Source organism: Copadichromis virginalis, linkage group LG14, assembly GCF_057382275.1.
Source record: "Copadichromis virginalis isolate Kocher_CV1m ecotype Utaka linkage group LG14, C_Virginalis_male_GT1.1, whole genome shotgun sequence".
Taxonomy (NCBI): domain Eukaryota; kingdom Metazoa; phylum Chordata; class Actinopteri; order Cichliformes; family Cichlidae; genus Copadichromis; species Copadichromis virginalis.
This window is the reverse complement of record NC_140631.1, coordinates 1347717-1366922: the sequence shown is the minus strand read 5'-3', so window position 1 is coordinate 1366922 and position 19206 is coordinate 1347717. Positions and strand designations below refer to the sequence as shown.

General features: G+C 49.2%; 1 protein-coding gene and 1 long non-coding RNA gene across 3 annotated transcripts in view; one reads left to right on the top strand and one right to left on the bottom strand.

Annotated features, from left to right (window-relative positions):
- The first annotated feature begins 5258 nt into the window (after positions 1-5258).
- The window catches only part of LOC146693179 (uncharacterized), a 39591-nt gene continuing 25643 nt past the window's right edge, over positions 5259-19206 (top strand). Inside the window, exons 1-3 of one of the 2 annotated variants that reach the window (XR_014923913.1) lie at positions 5259-6270; positions 6358-7446; positions 7880-8494. This is a non-coding gene — a long non-coding RNA (uncharacterized LOC146693179). Of the gene's footprint in view, positions 7447-7879; positions 8495-19206 lie in introns of both variants that reach the window. The other variant, XR_014923912.1, reaches the window with a different exon arrangement.
- Positions 14361-16370, bottom strand: LOC146693181 (uncharacterized). The gene has a single exon (XM_085478768.1). It carries the CDS (start codon positions 16327-16329, stop codon positions 14563-14565), a length of 1767 nt encoding a protein of 588 aa, XP_085334894.1. The 5' UTR covers positions 16330-16370; the 3' UTR covers positions 14361-14562.

The window sequence follows — 19206 nt, the reverse complement described above, 5'->3', positions numbered from 1 at the left end:
AAAACTATAACTATGATTGAGGTGGAAAATAAACAGGCTAAGACTATGACTATGACTATGACTGTAACTCTGGTGAGATAAACAGACGAACTGACAATGGCATGAAGAAAACAAAAGGCTTAAATACAGACATGAGGTGATCAGGGGAAGTGGCGACACATGGGGGAAAACAGCTGACAGACATAAACCTAATGACAGGACCAGGAGAGGAAAGCTAAATACAATGAACAAAGAACACATGACATTGTCAGAATAAAACAGGAAATGACAACACAACTTAACAGACCTAATACGTGATGAAATAAATAGAAAACCCCAAAACATAGAAAACCCAGGAACAATAACTGCCTAAACTAAAGGCAAATAGGAAATAACACAAACTAATAACATATCAAAAAATACAAAGAAAACTCAGAGTGCTGGGTCGGAGACCCAGCCTGTGACAGAGCCCCCCCCTTAAGGGCGGATTCCAGACGCCCTAAAACCTCGAAAAACAAAACCAAAAACAACCCACCAAGGGCGGGCGGTGGGGGTCCAGGACGGAGGGCCAGAAACAAGGCCAAAAAAAAAAACCCAAAATGTCCATCAAAAATCACAGGAGCGCAGGGAACAGTTCATGACTCCTCAGGGGGCCGGCCCGGGGGGTGACGGTCCAGAAAGCCACAGTTCATGTGATCAGGGGGCCGTCCGTGCGGACGGCAACGGCGGCGACACGGAAACGGTTCAGGGGGCCGACCTCGACGGCGGTGACGTGGAAACGGTTCAGGGGGCCGGCCGTGCGGAAGGCGACGGCGTGGAAACAGTTCAGGGGGCCGGCCGTGCGGAAGGCGGCGGCGGCGCCCAAGTGTCAGGCGTACCGGCCGAGGCTTGGAGGGCACAGGACCAGGTGACGCTGAAGCAGAGGCCGGCCCAGGCGACGCTGAAGCAGAGGCTGAGGCCGGACCAGGCGTAGCAGAAGCACAGGCAGAGGCCGGACCCGGCGTAGCAGAAGCACAGGCAGAGGCCGGACCCGACGAGGCTGAAGACTCTGAGGCTGGAGCTGCAGCAGACGAAGACTCGGAGGCTGGAGCTGCAGCAGACGAAGACTCGGAGGCTGGAGCTGCAGCAGACGAAGACTCGGAGGCTGGAGCTGCAGCAGACGAAGACTCGGAGGCTGGAGCTGCAGCAGACGAAGCACAGGCTGGAGCTGCAGCTGACGAGGCACAGGCTGGAGCTGCAGCAGACGAAGCACAGGCTGGAGCTGCAGCAGACGAAGCACAGGATGGAGCTGCAGCAGACGAAGCACAGGCTGGAGCTGCAGCAGACGAAGCACAGGCTGGAGCTGCAGCAGACGAAGCACAGGCTGGAGCTGCAGCAGACGAAGCAGAGGCTGAAGCTGGACCGGGCGAAGCACAGACCGGAGCTGGTCCTGGCGTAGCAGAGGCAGAACCAGGTGACAGTGAGGCAGCCACAGGTAGTGGCCGGACGGGCTCCTCAGGCCCCCCAGCCGACATGGCAGGAGGCTGCGGAAGTTGCAGCAACACACAGTCTATATTGGGTGAAATGAGTTTATATGTGTTCTCAGACTGAGGTGTGGCAGAACCAGGCGAGGCGTCGTCCTCAGGCTGAGGCGTAGAAGCAGCAAGCAGTAGTGCAGCAGGTGGTGGTCCTGCAGGTGGCGGCACGGGAGCCGCAGGAGGTGGCGCTGCAGCCACAGGTGGTGAAGCAGAAGGTGGCCAGACGGGCTCCTCAGGCCCTCCAGCTGACGAAGCATGAGGCTGAACGGGCTCCTCGGGCCCGCCAGCTGACGTGGCGTGAGGCTGGACGGGCTCCTCGGGCCCCCCAGCTGACGTGGCGTGGTGCTGGACGGGCTCCTCGGGCCCCCAGCTGACGTGGCTTGAGGCCGGAAGGGCTCCTCGGGCCCCCCAGCAGACGTGGCATGAGGCCGGAAGGGCTCCTCGGGCCCTCCAGCAGACGTGGCATGAGGCTGGTGCGGTTCTCCTGAACCCCCAGCTGACGTGGCATGAGGCTGGATGGGCTCCTCGGGCCCTCCAGCTGACGAGGCATGAGGCTGGGTGGGCTCCTCGGGCCCTCCAGCTGACGAGGCATGAGGCTGGATGGGCTCCCCGGGCCCTCCAGCTGACGAGGCATGAGGCTGGATGGGCTCCTCGGGCCCTCCAGCTGACGAGGCATGAGGCTGGATGGGCTCCCCAGGCCCTCCAGCTGACGAGGCATGAGGCTGGTGTGGTTCTCCTGAACCTTCAGCAGACGAAGCATGAAGCTGGCTGGATTCTCCTGAACCTCCAGCAGACGAAGCCTGAAGCTGGCTGGATTCTTCTGAACCTCCAGCAGACGAAGCATGAAGCTGGCTGGGTTCTCCTGAACCTCCAGCAAACGAAACATGAGGCTGGCTGGGTTCTCCTGAACCTCCAGCAGACGAAACATGAGGCTGGCTGGGTTCTCCTGAACCTCCAGCAAACGAAGCATGAAGCTGGCTGGGTTCTCCTGAACCTCCAGCAGACGAAACATGAAGCTGGCTGGGTTCTCCTGAACCTCCAGCAGACGAAACATGAGGCTGGCTGGGTTCTCCTGAACCTCCAGCAGACGAAGCATGAAGCTGGCTGGGTTCTCCTGAACCTCCAGCAGACGAAACATGAGGCCGGACGGGCTCCCCGGGCCCTCCGGCTGACACTGAAATTGGCTGCACCAGCTGTACCTCCGTCTCCGGCTCCAAACCGGCCTGGATAGCAGTCCCACAGCAGCTTAGCTGAGCCTGATGGCTAGCTTTTCCAGGGCAAACAGTCTCTGTATAGCCGGGCTCATTAACCGGAAAAGTAGTGTCAATTTCAACAACTTCCTGAGAGAAAACATGAGGAGCCAAAATGTAATCACTCACTTGCGTTTGTGATACGGAGCGTCGGTGGCACGCACGCCGCTTTTTCTTAGGAGTGGAAGACGGCGGAGCGATGGGTGGAAGTCCCTGGTAACTCCGAGGTCCCCCGAGAGCCAGTCGAGTTCCCCGGAAAGAGTGCTCGTGCTCCGGAATGAGCCACGGCTTCCACCGGAGCTCCTCCTCCAAGAGAGCGCAGAATATAGACTGGCGCTCGTCGTCGTCCAAGTCTATGGTGTGCGGCGCTTCCTCGCGCTGAACTGTGACAGGAGTATGGCGAGACTGTGATGAGGGCGTGGAAACTGGTGAGCTGAGAGGTGGTGACGCTGCGGCGAATCTCAGCGAACCGACACGAACACACTCAGGTTCCGGAGGCAGCAATGGAGATGACTGATTGTGGGGTTGTTGTGACTGGTGGGTGCTGGAAGCCATTTCCTGACTCGACAGTCCCTGGGCCTGCAGTCCGGGAGCTGGAGAAGGCGGGGATCCCTCTCCATAATAGCTTCAGCAACGTTAATCATTACCAGCTTGCTCTTCAAATCGGGCGCTGTAAAGAAGCGGTCGAGGATCGCTTGGATCCGAGCAGTCTCCTCCAGACACTCGGTGAGAGCAGAATCCGCTGGGTCCATGACTGGTCAGTTCGTTCTGTCACGGCGGGGTGCGCCGATGTGTGCGGAAACAGGACCCAAAAGCAGATGATGACGAGGAATAGTAATGATTAACAGAAAAGTGAACCTTTATTGCGATGACGACAGGAAATGAACCAAGAGACCAAAGCAAACAGGCAAAACACTAAGAAACAAAACACTAAGAAACAAAACACTAAAGGTACTAAGACCAAAAACTATAACTATGATTGAGGTGGAAAATAAACAGGCTAAGACTATGACTATGACTGTAACTCTGGTGAGATAAACAGACGAACTGACAATGGCATGAAGAAAACAAAAGGCTTAAATACAGACATGAGGTGATCAGGGGAAGTGGCGACACATGGGGGAAAACAGCTGACAGACATAAACCTAATGACAGGACCAGGAGAGGAAAGCTAAATACAATGAACAAAGAACACATTGTCATGAATCGCCGTGCGGCAGGCAGGAGTAGGACCCAAAATGCAGGACTCGCAGGCACGAGGGAATGAACTCAAAACTCAGCTTTATTCGCTGGCAGAACAAATATACAAACTAAACTAAACTGGGAAACCACAAACTAGAGAGACACAGGGAGATCCACACACGGCATGAGGGACGACGTCACAGAGAGCACAGGAAAACACAGGGCTTAAGTACACGGGGAGTAATCAGGGAATGGGCCACAGGAGGGAGACACAGCTGGGAGCAATAAGGCTAACGAGACAGGGGAGAGGTAAAACTGAACACACTGACATGAGACATGAACTTTCAGAATAAAACAGGAAACTGACACAGAGAATCAGACAGGACACTGAACATGACAGGCAGACTCATGAGCAGACACAATAACACCATGGACAGACAGAGGGAACACAGAGAAGTGAGAGCAGGCAGGCAAAGAACAAACCTAACAAATGGCAAAATCACAACAGAATACACACTCGGAATGAACAAAAGCATAAGGAAACACAAAACACTGAGTCCTCAGACTCAGGACCATGACACACATGACATTGTCAGAATAAAACAGGAAATGACAACACAACTTAACAGACCTAATACGTGATGAAATAAATAGAAAACCCCAAAACATAGAAAACCCAGGAACAATAACTGCTTAAACTAAAGGCAAATAGGAAATAACACAAACTAATAACATATCAAAAAATACAAAGAAAACTCAGAGTGCTGGGTCGGAGACCCAGCCTGTGACAGAAGTAATCAGTTACCGATTACTTTTTTCAAGTAACTTGACCAACACTGGTTGCCATACAATAAGATGAGACATTAAGAGTTCCCAGAGAGTGAATGGACCAACTGGGAGTTTTTGGCGTTCGAAGCGTGAAACTACTTGATTACTTTTTCACTCCAAGCCTCTCTCCTATGACTCTGGGAAGTTGTGGCAGATTTGTGGCAGATTTGTGGCATGCTAGGTTTACCTGGAGAAGGTCACAGTGGTGTTGTGCAGGAGAGCGTTTTGCTTTATAAAGCAAAGGGGGGGGAGGGGGGGGATAGCAACAAACTCTTTGATTCTTTGATAAAGTCGTGGATCTGGGTCATTTTGACCCAGCATTTTCAGTTTCATATATTTGTCTGTATTATGGGAGGTATTCTGATTCTCTTGTTATGCTTCGTTGATTATTATTATAATTCTGTGTTTCAGTTGATTCTGGTTTAGGGTTTTGTTCTTGTGCCCTCGTGTTTAGTGTAGGTTTAGTTCAGTGTCAAGTCTTTGTGACTTGTTTGTTTCCTGTTTTACTTTGAAGGTCCTTGTCTTATGTCAGTGTGTTCAGTTTTGCTTCCCCCGTCTCGTCAGGCTCATCAGGTCCAGCTGTGTGTAATCTCCCAGTCTCCTTCAGGAAGTATTTAAGTCATGTGAACTCGTGTTCTGATCGCTGCTCTGTGTGTGAATGCACTGTGTGTTCACCCTGCTGTCATATGACAGATAATGTATTTGAGTGGGTGAATTTTGTGACCCTTCCTCAGCGGCACTGAAGTGGCCGAGGGATTTCTAAAGAGGGGTGGACATGGAGTAGCGCCAGCTACTTCAACACTTACTTTAAAGGTGATTAAATGTTTCCTGTTGATCCACCTGTTTCACTCTTGGCCTCCCCTCAGTCACCTCTGCGAATGATCTTGGTCTATTCCACCAGTATGACACGATTTTAATATTTTGACAAATAATTTAACGTCTTGTGATGAAACTAGCTGCTTTGGTTTGTAGATGCAGTGTTGATGATCGGGGAGCTTCAAGCTTAAAGAAATTAAATAGCAGTGCAGTAATGAATCACAGTTCATATTGTTGATGTGATCAGCTAGCTAGCAGGGCTGCACGTTATCTATCATATGTTTCTGTGAGCCTGGAAGCATCTCAAACACGGGCTGTGTTTCTTTGTATCCACGAGTCCATACGTTTATAAGGCCGTAGCATGTGTTCATGGAGGTATATAACTGGAAGAAGTATCCTTACCTCTCCCTGTCTCCTGTCTGTGTCACTGCCCAGTTAGCATTATAGTGCATGGATACTCCATTAATGCAGCACAGCTCTGTGCAGCACTCCCTTGCCTACTGTGCTGCTAGTAAACGTTTCAGGATGAAGTGTTTTGCAGGTAGTGCTCTCGCGCTGTGAACTGTAACACATGCTCATGCAAACTGCTCACGTTCTTCTCTGTTTGTTCTAGCAGAAGCACACAGGAGCAGGGTAAGAGAAGATGGCTTGGATTTGCAGCCGTCACTTTGAAAGCTTTTGCTGACTGCTGAGCGATAGTAAGTAGTAAAACACATTTATTCATATGAACATGTGCCAGACGGTGACTGTTTCCAAACATTATCCACCCACCTGTCTATCTTCAGGCTAGGAGCACATTTTCCAGCAGCAAACCATCCAGTGGGTTACATAATAAAGTCAAGATTTACTGTACGGCTGGTCAGCCTAGTGGCAGTCCTGACTTCCTATCCAAGCTCTGGGAAGGTGGCATCCTGCCCACCTGGGACTCGTATGGTTTCTAAGAACCATCTCCCATTCTGAAGCCGAGCTGTCCAAGCTGCTGCTGCTGCCTGTAGCCATGCTACATACTTCTGTTTGAGGTTATGTGAAATAGATTTATTGCTTTAGAAGAATCAGTGTGAAACTGCTCTGCATGGACACTTTGGGGTAATTGAGTTATACGATGGCCTGAGAGTCTTTGTGTGGCTCTCCGGATTTTCAGGAAAATGGTTCCATGTGTTTGGGTGTGTTTACATCAGTCTTTGTAGACAGGAGCAGTTAGTCTTCACCTTTAGCTCTGCTAAAGACACTGGGTAATGCCTGCCTGCGCTCGGAGCAGCGTCATTCACACCAACTGTGTGTCCCAGCTGATAACAGCAGAGCTGATGCACAGGAGTCCTTTCACCGACACTTACGGTTGGATGTGGTGACAGAAAATAACTTCCATCTGTAGGAGTAACAGGAGCCTTTTAAATCTGTCTGCCTGTTGTTACTAATGGTTTACTGATTTAGAGAGAGCACAAGAAACACTGACATACAACAGATTTAGTGATTGGCACATCCAGCAGACACTTACGTAATGAAAACAGTATATTTGGACAATAAAAAATAAAAACATTTCTACACAGATCCTCAGAGGCTCAAATGTAAAACAAACTGTCACGGCGGGGCGAGCTACGCACAGTAGCTCGGCGTGCCGGTGTAGCGTGCTGACTAGACCCAAGCGCGGCTACGGCTAGCGGTGGGTTTGGAGCAGACACGCAGTTATTCTAGTAACGATCAGTGCACGAAGCGTGGCTTCGGAACTGTCGTTACAGACAGAGAGCGAGCGGAGCCGGGAAGAGAAAAAGGATTGAAGGGAAAAACACTCACGGTTGCTGAATCAGGCGGAGACTGACGTCGGCAGAGTTTCGGAGCTCCTGACACGAAGAGAATGATGTCTGAGCGGCGAACAGGTGGGTGGCTTTTAACCCCGGCCCCGTGATCAGCTGATCACCAGCTGACACAAACGTTTAAAGAAATGAGCGTTAAATTAAATATGCTAATTTCAGCTCCATTTTTTAAATTCTTGGGTAGCAGCTTGATTTACGACTAATTTCTTCTGATTGGCTGTGCCTCAGAGACAGAAGCTTTTTGCTGCTGGTGGGAGGGGCTTTACAGCCGAGGCTGTGCTCCTCTCTTTAACACCGTAGACCCAAGAGTAGGAAACAACATGTTGAAAGCTGAATGCTAAGAGCAGGGAGATGGCGTGAGCGACATTAGAAAATATGCACACCAAACTAAAGGATTTCAAAAGCACGTATTTATGACATAAACTTTAAGATTCCTGAGTTCAGTGGTTGTTGTTGGTGCCACATAAGCTAGTCTGAGATTTTCCTTCATCTCCAGGGTTTCCAGAGAACGGTCTGAAGAAGGGAAAACTGTTCTCCGGGGGAAATGCTTTGTTGGTGTCAGAACAGACCAGACTGCTTCAAGCTGACGGAAACGCAACACCAACCAAGCTACGCAGACAAGCATCTCTGAACGCACAACACGTCAAACCGTGAAACAGGAGGGCCACACACTGAAGAAGAACCACACCAAACACGTTTCGAGAAAGAACAGGAAACTCAGGTGACAACTCGGTTTCACGACAGTAAGGAGAGTGGCCGGCATCGCCTGGTTCGATGAGTAGTTGATGTGGTAGACGGTAATTTGGTGTAAACAGCATGAAAGCATGAAGCCATCCTTCCTTGTGTCAGTAGTTCACAATAATGGTGGCGTGTGGAAAATAACGAGTTCACCGTACTCAAAAGACCTCAACAGTCACCAGATCTCAGTGCAGTGGAGCAGCTTTGGGATGCGGTGGAGAACGCCGCGGATGTGCAGCCAACAAATCTGCAGTGACTCTGCGAGGCTTTCACGTCATTGTGGACCAAAATCTGGAGGAAATGTTTCCAGGTCCTTGTTTAAGCTGCGCCACGGTTCTGAAAGCAAAAGGGGTCCAAACTTAAAAAAGGACCGGTGAGTGTATGACCTACCACACATTATCAGCCGTGTACATGTAAAAATATACTTACTGCGTGTCCTGAGGTAGAGAATCTGGAAGTCAGGTTTCATTACTTCCTGTGCCCTGATATTAGGACATGTGGGTAGATTAAATCTGTGTGATGTGACAAAGTGCTGACACTGGCCCGTGTGCCAGATGTTTAGTGCAGTCTGAACCTTGAGCTACAGTACTGGCTCACAGCATTTACTTGCACACACACGCCGACTTCATTCCTTAAAAATGAGTTCATGTTTAGTGTGAACATCCACGACTGGAATGGAAGATACATGACAAAATACGGAAAAGCAGAAGCAGTCGTCTTTAAATTACACTGGATATGTGATGGGTGACATAGTGGTGATGAAGACGTGGGAGGCGAGACACTGAATCTGGGCTGCTTCACTTAGTAGAGCTGTGAACAGCAGTAGCTGTCCAAATGTATAGTTTAAGTCTTATTTTACCAGAAGTTTATAAAGCACATAATTATGGAATAGGAAACAATAACCTGGTTTTAGTCTTTTAATAAATAGTCCATCTTATCTTAATGACCTTGTAGTACCATATCACCCAAGGCTGGACTGGGACAAAAACTCGGCCCGGGCATTTTGACTAGAGACCGGCCCACCAGGATAAAGATTGAAAATGTGACGTCATTCAGGGGTAAAACCGCAAAGGATTCTGGGAACTTGTGGCAAGAGGTACTAGCGCACGCAGGCTTTCAATTGAAATCAGTCACACAGCGATAAAAAGAAACACAAAAATGTCAAGAAGCCGTTGTATTATTAACTGCAATAGCCGGTCGCATGACAGCCACGGGAAGCCGACGGGTAAAGAGATCGGGTTTTTTTTTTTATCGGATTACGTCGTTGAAGAGAAATTTTTTAAGCCATGTTTCCGAAGTAAGAGGCGACGGATGGTCTGGATATACCAAATATAACGTCCCAGAACACTCCAGCTCACAGGTTACTCTGCTCCAAGCATTCCCACAAAGGTCAGTCTTCTGTTGTAGTTAATGCTTCATTTTTCTTAACATAATTGGTGATATAGGTTACAAGCAAGTCTGGCGCTGAACAGAAATGGTCGCGCTATGCTCCTCCCTCGTCATGCTCTGTCGATATATTACCTCACTCTGTCCTGTCTGGGTCTATCACCAGCATTGGTCCCACATTACTATCCATCATCAACAGTTCACTGAGGCAAGGCTATGTTCCATCTTATTTTAAACATGCTGAGGTAACTCCTCTGTTAAAAAAAACAATCTCGATCCTAGCTCTGCTAGTAATTACTGACCTATTTCAAAATTGCCATTTGTCAGTAAATTACTTGAAAAAATTGTTGAAAATCAGTTCAGGTCTCTATTATGTCAATTACAGATTCTTGACCCTTTTCAGTCTGGCTTTCAAAAGCAGCACTCTACAGAGACCGCTCTCTTAAGAGTCTATAATGATCTGTTAATGGCATCTGACGCAGGGAACTGTTCTGTGATCATTTTTGCTTGATCTTAGTGCAGCTTTTGACACCATCGACCACAAAATCCTACTTAACAGGCTGAAGGTTTTGGCTGGTGTATCTGGCTCTGCCCTAGACTGGTTTTCTTCCTACTTATCAGACAGGACCTTCTCTGTTAGGACTGATAGGTTCTCCTCTAACACTGCTGCCCTGACCTGTGGTGTCCCACAGGGCTCAGTTTTAGGTCCATTACTATTTTCTTTTTATATGCTTCCTTTAGCTAGTATCATTCAATCTTTTAGCAACCTGTCTTATCATTTTTATGCTGATGACATTCAGCTCCATATGTCCTTTAAGCCTCATCAGCTGGATAGGCTGTCCACCCTAGTCCAGTGCTTAACCCAGGTTTCTGATTGGCTTTCAAGCAACTACCTCGTTCTAAATACTAACAAGACCGAGACCATGATCATAGCTCCTCCTGAGCTACATTCTAAAATCAGGTTCTTGCCTCTTTCTGTCCATCTGTCAAGTCAAATATTCGAAATCTTGGAGTAATATTTGACTCTTCTCTGGGCCTTGACTCTCATGTAAAATCTTTGTCTCGTTCCTGTTTCTATCATTTAAGAAACATATCTAAACTGCGACATATGGTTTCCTCAGCTGAACTGGAAAAACTCATTCATGCATTTGTGTCATCACGCTTAGATTACTGTAATTCCCTGTTTACTAGCTTGGATAAATCATCTCTCTCTCGCCTCCAGACAATACAAAACGCAGCAGCCAGATTACTAACTCGCTCTACCAAGCGTGTTCACATCACTCCCATCTTATATTCTTTACATTGGCTCCCAATAGAGTTTAGAATTCGCTTTAAAATTCTTGTTTTAACATACAGAGCACTAAATGGCCAGGCTCCAGATTACTTATCCAAGCTTCTTTTAAAATACACTGCTGCTCGTCATCTCCGCTCACAGACTCAGAGTCTCTTAGTTGTTCCCCGTACACGACTGAAGACAAAAGGGGGCGGAGCCTTTCAGTCTGTTGCACCAAGGCTGTGGAACAGTTTACCACTACAATTACGTTTGCTTGACTCTGTGGATTCTTTTAAAAAACAGTTAAAAACTCTTCTGTTCAAACAAGCCTTTTGTTGATCTACATATTTTATTTTATTTTTTTTACATTATTTACATTTGATCTTTTACATTGTATATAATGTCTATTGATTTTATTGTTTATTTTAATATTTTAATATTTGTGTACAGCACTTTGTGATTGCCTGTCTGCGAAAAGCGCTTAATAAATAAAGTTTACTTACTTACTAAAGTTTACTTTGTTTATTGTGCATAAATAGTGAATTGTCCTGACACAATATTGCGTTTCGCTTCTGTTATTATGGTACATTGACAAAAACATATACTTTTATTCACAGGAGAAAACAGTTGTTCTGTATCACTAATTGTCCAGTACGATTACAGCATACAGTATTATTGTCACTGCTACATTTCTGTAATGAACCAGAAATTATTTCCACTACTAATTAATTACCGTTGAGCTCAAAGGTTATATTAATAAACGGTTAACGAATGTGTATTTATGACGACGATTTGTGAGACTGGTAAACTTACCTTTGTTCGTACCATGGTCTTTGATTTTTTCCTCGTATCTTTTCTTTGTCTTTTCGTCGAGTCTGTCTTTGTACGGACCGGCATTGTTCTCCTTTTGTTTTGTACATTCCTTTTTTTGCGGCAAAGAAAAAACAAGAAGGTATTGGAACCGAAGAATGAACGTTTTGCGGTGCTGCAAATGCTTGCATTTGATGCGGTACTTGGATTGTTTAGCCACGAGTTCCCGGCATGCAATGCGCGAAAGTCACATGATTGCTAAAGAAGGGGGCGGGTGCATTTGGCCTCCTCGGCTGTAATTGGTCCAGCCCAGAGTCGATCATGACCAATTGGCCAATCCAACACCTTTCATTGTATATACCCTTCCTAAAAAAAAAAAAAAAAAAAAATCCATCGGCCCATAAAAGCAAAAAATCGCCAGCGGCCCACCGCCGCCCGGTATGCCCGATGGCCAGTCCAGCTATGATATCACCCTATTGCCGTACATTTTGGGAGGAACACCCTTCAACTGGTGCGGGAGTATGAAAGGGAATCAAGGAAACTAGCGGATTATAGGAACCATCTCCGTTTCAACCTAAGATGCAGACAAAGCAGAGTTGTTCCTAAGAGCCTGCGCCTTGGATCCACTGTCAGGGGATACAGAGCAGACTTGATTCTACAGAGAGCACAAAATCACCTTTTAAGTGAAAGGATAAGACAGGTCCATTTCACTATAGATGCCCTCCAGATCAAGATCAGCCAGACCCTGCAGGAACTGGAAACCCTTCTACCCTCTCCAATCTTAGAAGAGGTTTACAAGTTTGTGGACAAGGCTCAGCGGGCCCAACACTCTAAAGGAAAAGAAAGACAACGCAGGAAATTTCACACCTTGCTTTCAAAAACACACACTCCTCAGTCTGAACCTACACAACCCAGAGAAGAAAACACACCTGAAGACAGTCAGGAGAAATGGGTGAAGAACTTTTCAGACAGGAATCTCACTGAACCTGAAAAGAGAGTATTAGCCAAAGGACTCAATTTTGCCATTTCTCCACAACAGCTGCCCATAGTGGACCTCATCACAGCCACAGAAACCGCCATACGGATTAATAAATGATCACAGACAGAAGCAGAGCAAATCAGGATGAAAGTCTCAGCCACCCTCTCCAGTGCCAAAGTCCCTCCGTCCAACCTCACAATACAGGAAAAGAAGGCCGTCGCTTCCCTGAGCAAAGACCACAACATCACTGTTTTACCAGCTGATAAGGGAAGATGCACCGTGGTCCTAAACACTACAGATTACCATACAAAGATCACTACTCTCCTCAGTGACAACAATACCTACGGAGCCTTAAAGCGAGACCACAAGCAGCTACAAAAAGAAAGTTATAGCTTGCCTTCAAGACTTTGAAAAGGACAAAATTATTGACCGCCTTACATATCACCGCCTTTACCCAGGGGATGCCATACCCTGCATCTATGGACTTCCTAAGATCCACAAAGAAGCTGTCCCACTCAGACCCATAGTCCCATAGTCAGTAGCATAAACTCAGCCACTTATAACATTGCTAAACACCTTGCTACCATCCTTGCTCCTCTCGTGGGGAACACCCCACACCACATCAAGAACTCCACCGACTTCACCGACAAGGTCCAGAAACTTCCCCTGGATCCAGATGAAACCATGGTGTCCTTTGATGTAGTCTCTCTCTTCACCTGCATACCCACCACGGAGGCCGTGGAGACGGTCAGAAAACGACTACAAGAAGACAGCTCCTTGGAGGACAGGACCAACTTCACACCTGATCAGATCTGCACACTGTTAGACCTCTGCCTCACCACTACATACTTCAAATACAACGAAGGCTTTTACAGACAAACACATGGCTGTGCCATGGGCTCCCCCGTGTCACCTATTGTAGCAACCTTTACAGTGGGGCAAAAAAGTATTTAGTCAGCCACCGATTGTGCAAGTTCCCCCACCTAAAATGATGACAGAGGTCAGTAATTTGCACCAGAGGTACACTTCAACTGTGAGAGACAGAATGTGAAAAAAAAATCCATGAATCCACATGGTAGGATTTGTAAAGAATTTATTCGTAAATCAGGGTGGAAAATAAGTATTTGGTCACCTCAAACAAGGAAAATCTTTGGCTCTCACAGACCTGTAACGTCTTCTGTAAGAAGCTTTTCTGTCCCCCACTCGTTACCTGTATGAATGGCACCTGTTTGAACACATCATCTGTATAAAAGACACCTGTCCACAGCCTCAAACAGTTAGACTCCAAACTCCGCCATGGCCAAGACCAAAGAGCTTTCGAAGGACACCAGGAAAAGTATTGTAGACCTGCACCAGACTGGGAAGAGTGAATCTACAATAGGCAAGCAGCTTGGTGTGAAAAAATCAACTGTGGGAGCAATCATCAGAAAATGGAAGACATACAAGACCACTGATAATGTCACGGTCTCGCTGGCAGACCGTGGGGATGTGGGGAAAGGAGGACCCAAAATGCAGGACTCTACAGTGCAACAGTGTTTATTTACAGTGGTGACAATCCGAACAACAATAAATCCCCCCGTGCGATCCCAACTCCCGTTCCGTGTCTTCTCCTTTATCCCGTGCTCCGTGCTCTGTCTCCGTTCCCTGTGTACTCTCCGTGTGCTGCCTCCTGGTCGCCACAATTCCTCGGGAAGTCACTCAACGATCCAGCGTCGAGGAGCTCTCAGCCACACTGTTTTGAAGCTCCTCTGACGAGGCTTGATCGGCGCCAGGTGTGTGTGGATCCCTGGGTGGGACCGGTCAGCTGGCAGGGCCACACCCACCAGGCCTAAAAGTGCCTGCCACGACCGCACCCTCACATACACAAGCACACACCCCTAAACACCTGACAGTACACCAACACGGAAAAACAGGACAGCAGACACAACCATAATAACAACAACCACAATAATGATAATAATAATAATAATAATAATAATAATAATAATAATAACTACAATAGTAGTCCACACTGCTCACGGACCCCGAATCCCTGGAACTGGGTCTGTGACAGTACCCCCCCTCTAAGGGTCGGCACCCGACGACCCAAAAACAAAACAAAAACCACAGTACAACCAACCCCGGGCGGGCGGCAGGGGGTCCCGGACGGAGGGCCCCAAAACCCCAGTTCAAATGTCCAACCACTGCCATGGTGGGAACAACAGTTCTTGCGGCTGACCCAGTGGACCGCAAGCAGGCAAAACTCGCTACGGGTCAGGCAGTGGTGGGAAAACAGTTCGGGCGGCCTACCTCCAACCCCATGATGGAAGCGGAACGCTTCAGGCGGCCTGCCACGGATCCGGTGGCGGCGGAACGGTTCTGGTGGCCTGCCACGGGTCCGGTGGCGGCGGCGCTGCTCCTCCGGCGGCCTGCCACGGGTCCGGTGGCGGCGGAACGGTTCTGGTGGCCTGCCACGGGTCTGATGGCAACGTCGCTGCTCCGGTGAGCAACAGCGAGGCGTGGCACATGGTCTATGACGCGCCGGTCGCTGACGTGGACGCACTGGACGTGGATGGCGTGGAGGCCGCGCTAGACGTGGAGGTCCCTCCGGTTCGCTGACCTCCGGCTGAGCGGGTCCCTCCTCGGCTGGCAGAGAGAGCCCCTCCGCGGCTGGCAGAGAGAGCCCCTCCGCGGCTGGCAGAGAGAGCCCCTCCGCGGCTGGCAGCGCCGGTTGTTCCTTCCGCTCGCCGAGCTCCTCTGCTGGTGGCTCGCTGAGCTCCTCTGCTGGTGGCTCGCTGAGCTCCTCTGCTGGTGGCTCGCTGAGCTCCTCCGGCTCGGGCATGCTGAGCTCCACAGCTGGCGACGCGGGCTCCTCCGGCTCGCTGAGCTCCTCCGGCTCGCTGAGCTCCTCCGGCTCGCTGAGCTCCTCTGGCTCGCTGAGCTCCACAGCTGGCGACGCGGGCTCCTCCCGCTCGCTGAGCCGCTCCTCCGGCTGCGACGCGGGTATAGATGGTCGTTGATCCGGAGGTGAAGATGGCGATGCGGAAGCTGCAGGTGGCGAAGATGACGGTCGAGCGGGTGATGTGGATGGTGAAGTCGAGAGTTCTGCGGTCGCTGCAGTCTGATGGGACGCTGGTGGAGAAGTAGCTGCAAAGGGCGGAGGTGATAATGGTGCGGCAGCTACTCGTGGTAGACTGGACAGCGATGTAGAAACAACAGGCGGGTGACATAATGGCAGGGTAGTTCCAGCAGGCATATCAGCCTCCAACTGAGGATGAAGACGAGAGGCTGACTGGACTGGCTGTGCTACGGCTACAGGCTGGGCAGCTGGCTGTGCTACGGCTACAGGCTGGGCAGCTGGCTGTGCTACGAGGTTAGCTTTCACACAGTCCCGTGAATAAACAGATGAGGTGAATGAAGATGAATTGTCCATATGACTCACCACAGCCGGCTGTTGGAAAGTTTTAGAGTCTGACTGCGGTGAGGCACGCCGGCGGCGCAAGCGTCGCTTCTTTAACGATGCCGGGGCCAGCGTATCAGGCTGAGGTTCCACCAGCCGGCCGGACAGGAGAGCAGCTGTGTGATTTTGAGCTGCCGGTCCTTGGTCTGCTGACTCAGCAGGTGCCGCAGAGGTGAGTGGAGATGTGGTGAGGTGCAGAGGGCGTGTGAAACGTTTCCCCCGCAATGGAGGGTCCAACAAGCGAGCTGCAAGCGACGGCGGGGAGGCTATCAGCCTATGAAAAAAGAAATAGGCAGCAAGGGCTCCCAGGGAGGTTGCCATATCCTCCTCGCCCGGACAGCCCAAACCAAACAGCTCAAAACAGGAACTTTCCCTCAGCGTGGTTATAATCGAAATTAGTCTCTTAATGTCCAAAAAGCTCACAGATGAGGTGATTGATGATAAGAAGGAATCAAAAAATACGACCTGTAAGTGTCTCTGATGTGGATCTGCCGCCTGGATAATGCTCCGACAGTATTTCCAGAGCTGGGCGAGCAATTCCTCCTGTGAGACGGTCCTTGAGTCCGCTGGGCCCATAATGGCTGGATCGTTCTGTCACGGTGTCGCTGGCAGACCGTGGGGATGTGGGGAAAGGAGGACCCAAAATGCAGGACTCTACAGTGCAACAGTGTTTATTTACAGTGGTGACAATCCGAACAACAATAAATCCCCCCGTGCGATCCCAACTCCCGTTCCGTGTCTTCTCCTTTATCCCGTGCTCCGTGCTCTGTCTCCGTTCCCTGTGTACTCTCCGTGTGCTGCCTCCTGGTCGCCACAATTCCTCGGGAAGTCACTCAACGATCCAGCGTCGAGGAGCTCTCAGCCACACTGTTTTGAAGCTCCTCTGACGAGGCTTGATCGGCGCCAGGTGTGTGTGGATTCCTGGGTGGGACCGGTCAGCTGGCAGGGCCACACCCACCAGGCCTAAAAGTGCCTGCCACGACCGCACCCTCACATACACAAGCACACACCCCTAAACACCTGACAGTACACCAACACGGAAAAACAGGACAGCAGACACAACCATAATAACAACAACCACAATAATAATAATAATAATAATAATAATAATAATAACTACAATAGTAGTCTACACTGCTCACGGACCCCGAATCCCTGGAACTGGGTCCGTGACAGATAATCTCCCTCGATCTGGGGCTCCACGCAAGATCTCATCCCGTGGGGTCAAAATGATCATGAGAACGGTGAGCAAAGATCCCAGAACCACACGGGGGGACCTGGTGAATGACCCGCAGAGAGCTGGGACCAAAGTAACAAAGGTCACCATCAGTAACACACTACAACGGCAGGGAATCAAATCCCGCAGTGCCAGACGTGTTCCGCTGCTGAAGCCAGTGCATGTCCAGGCCCGTCTGAAGTTTGCCAGAGAGCACATGGATGATACAGCAGAGGATTGGGAGAATGTCATGTGGTCAGATGAAACCAAAGTAGAACTTTTTGGTATAAACTCAACTCGTCGTGTTTGGAGGAAGAAGAATACTGAGTTGCATCCCAAGAACACCATACCTACTGTGAAGCATGGGGGTGGAAACATCATGCTATGGGGCTGTTTTTCTGCCAAGGGGACAGGACGACTGATCCGTGTTAAGGACCGAATGAATGGGGCCATGTATCGTGAGATTTTGAGCCAAAACCTCCTTCCATCAGTGAGAACTTTGAAGATGAAACGAGGCTCTGGAGCCACCTCCACAGGACAAGACTCAGCAGTCCATCTGCATCTAAAGGTCAAAGGTCACTCATTTGAGGATGCCAATGTTCACATTTTGGACAGAGAGGACAGATGGTTTGAAAGAGGAGTGAAAGAAGCCATCTATGTCCACTGTGAGCGACCATCTTTGAACAGAGGCGGGGTTTACGACACCAACTCTCTGCCATCTATAATCCAGTTTTGAGATCCTTCCCAGACGCCTTAACGCCCACTCACATCCTGGGCCATCTGACCTCAGGAAATCACATGATAAGGTGGGGCCAGGTTTCACAATGAACTCACCCGAAACTCTGGCTGATTGGGACCCACGCCCAGTTTCACACCTTGGCTCAGGCGATTAGAGGATCATCAGGGGTCCTTTTGTCCCTCGTTGGGGGGAAACTCCCACTAGGTTTATATCTGGGACTCTCCAACATTTGACCTTAGAACTGAAGAAGCTTCTCAGATGAGAGGTGAAACGTCTTCAAGCAACTTAAAGAAGTCCAGACGCTTTTCTTTACAAGCTCCTTTGATCGCCCTATTAGAGCACTTCGCTCTCGCTCTGCAGGCCTACTTGTTGTTCCTAGAGTATTTAAAAGTAGAATGGGAGGCAGAGCCTTCAGTTTTCAGGCCCCTCTTCTGTGGAACCAGCTTCCAGTTTGGATTCAGGAGACAGACACTATCTCTACTTTCAAGATTAGGCTTCACACCCCTGTCTCTCTTCCACAGCACGTCCTTATCCTGTCTTCCTTCTCTCTCCCCCACCAATCACAGCAGATGGCCCCGCCCCTCCCTGAGCCTGGTTCTGCTGGAGGTTTCTTCCTGTTAAAAGGGAGTTTTTCCTTCCCTCTGTCGCCAAAGTGCTGCTCATAGGGGGTCATATAATTGTTGGGTTTTTCTCTGTACCATCTACTGTACAATATAAAGCGCCTGGAGGCGACTGCGGTTGTGATTTGGTGCTGTGTAAATAAAACTGAATTGAACATAAAAGGAAAAAGAGACCTTTCCCCCTGTATGTGTAGCATACAGTTTAAACATACAGTGACTCCTGTTGGATATCATAATGTAAACTGAGTGCTTGCAAGTGAACAATAAATTACAAAAGTCAGATGTGGTGAAAAAAATGAATAACAATTTCCAGTTCAGAGCGTGACATCATCTGGCAGTATTTCTTGATGTGTTAAAAGAGGACAAACCAGAGATTTAATGTGAGCATCCAGAGTGAAAGCTGCAAAAGTCGCCCCAAGGTTCCTGATAGAAGGTTTAGCAAATGTGTCAGGGGCACCTCGAGTTTCCATGACCTTAGTTACAAATGTGTCAGGGACGTAAACACGGACTTCTGTTTTCTCTTCACAGAGTTAATGGCCTCTCAGGCTGTGTGACTCCTAAATGACAGTGACAGCAGCGCTGCGGTGGTGGTGGAGTGGATTTCATCTTCTGCTGAAGCGCTG

Bases quoted from the DNA above. Each gene is read 5' to 3' on its own strand.
- LOC146693181 (XM_085478768.1), bottom strand. From the start codon at position 16,329: ATGGCAACCTCCCTGGGAGCCCTTGCTGCCTATTTCTTTTTTCATAGG.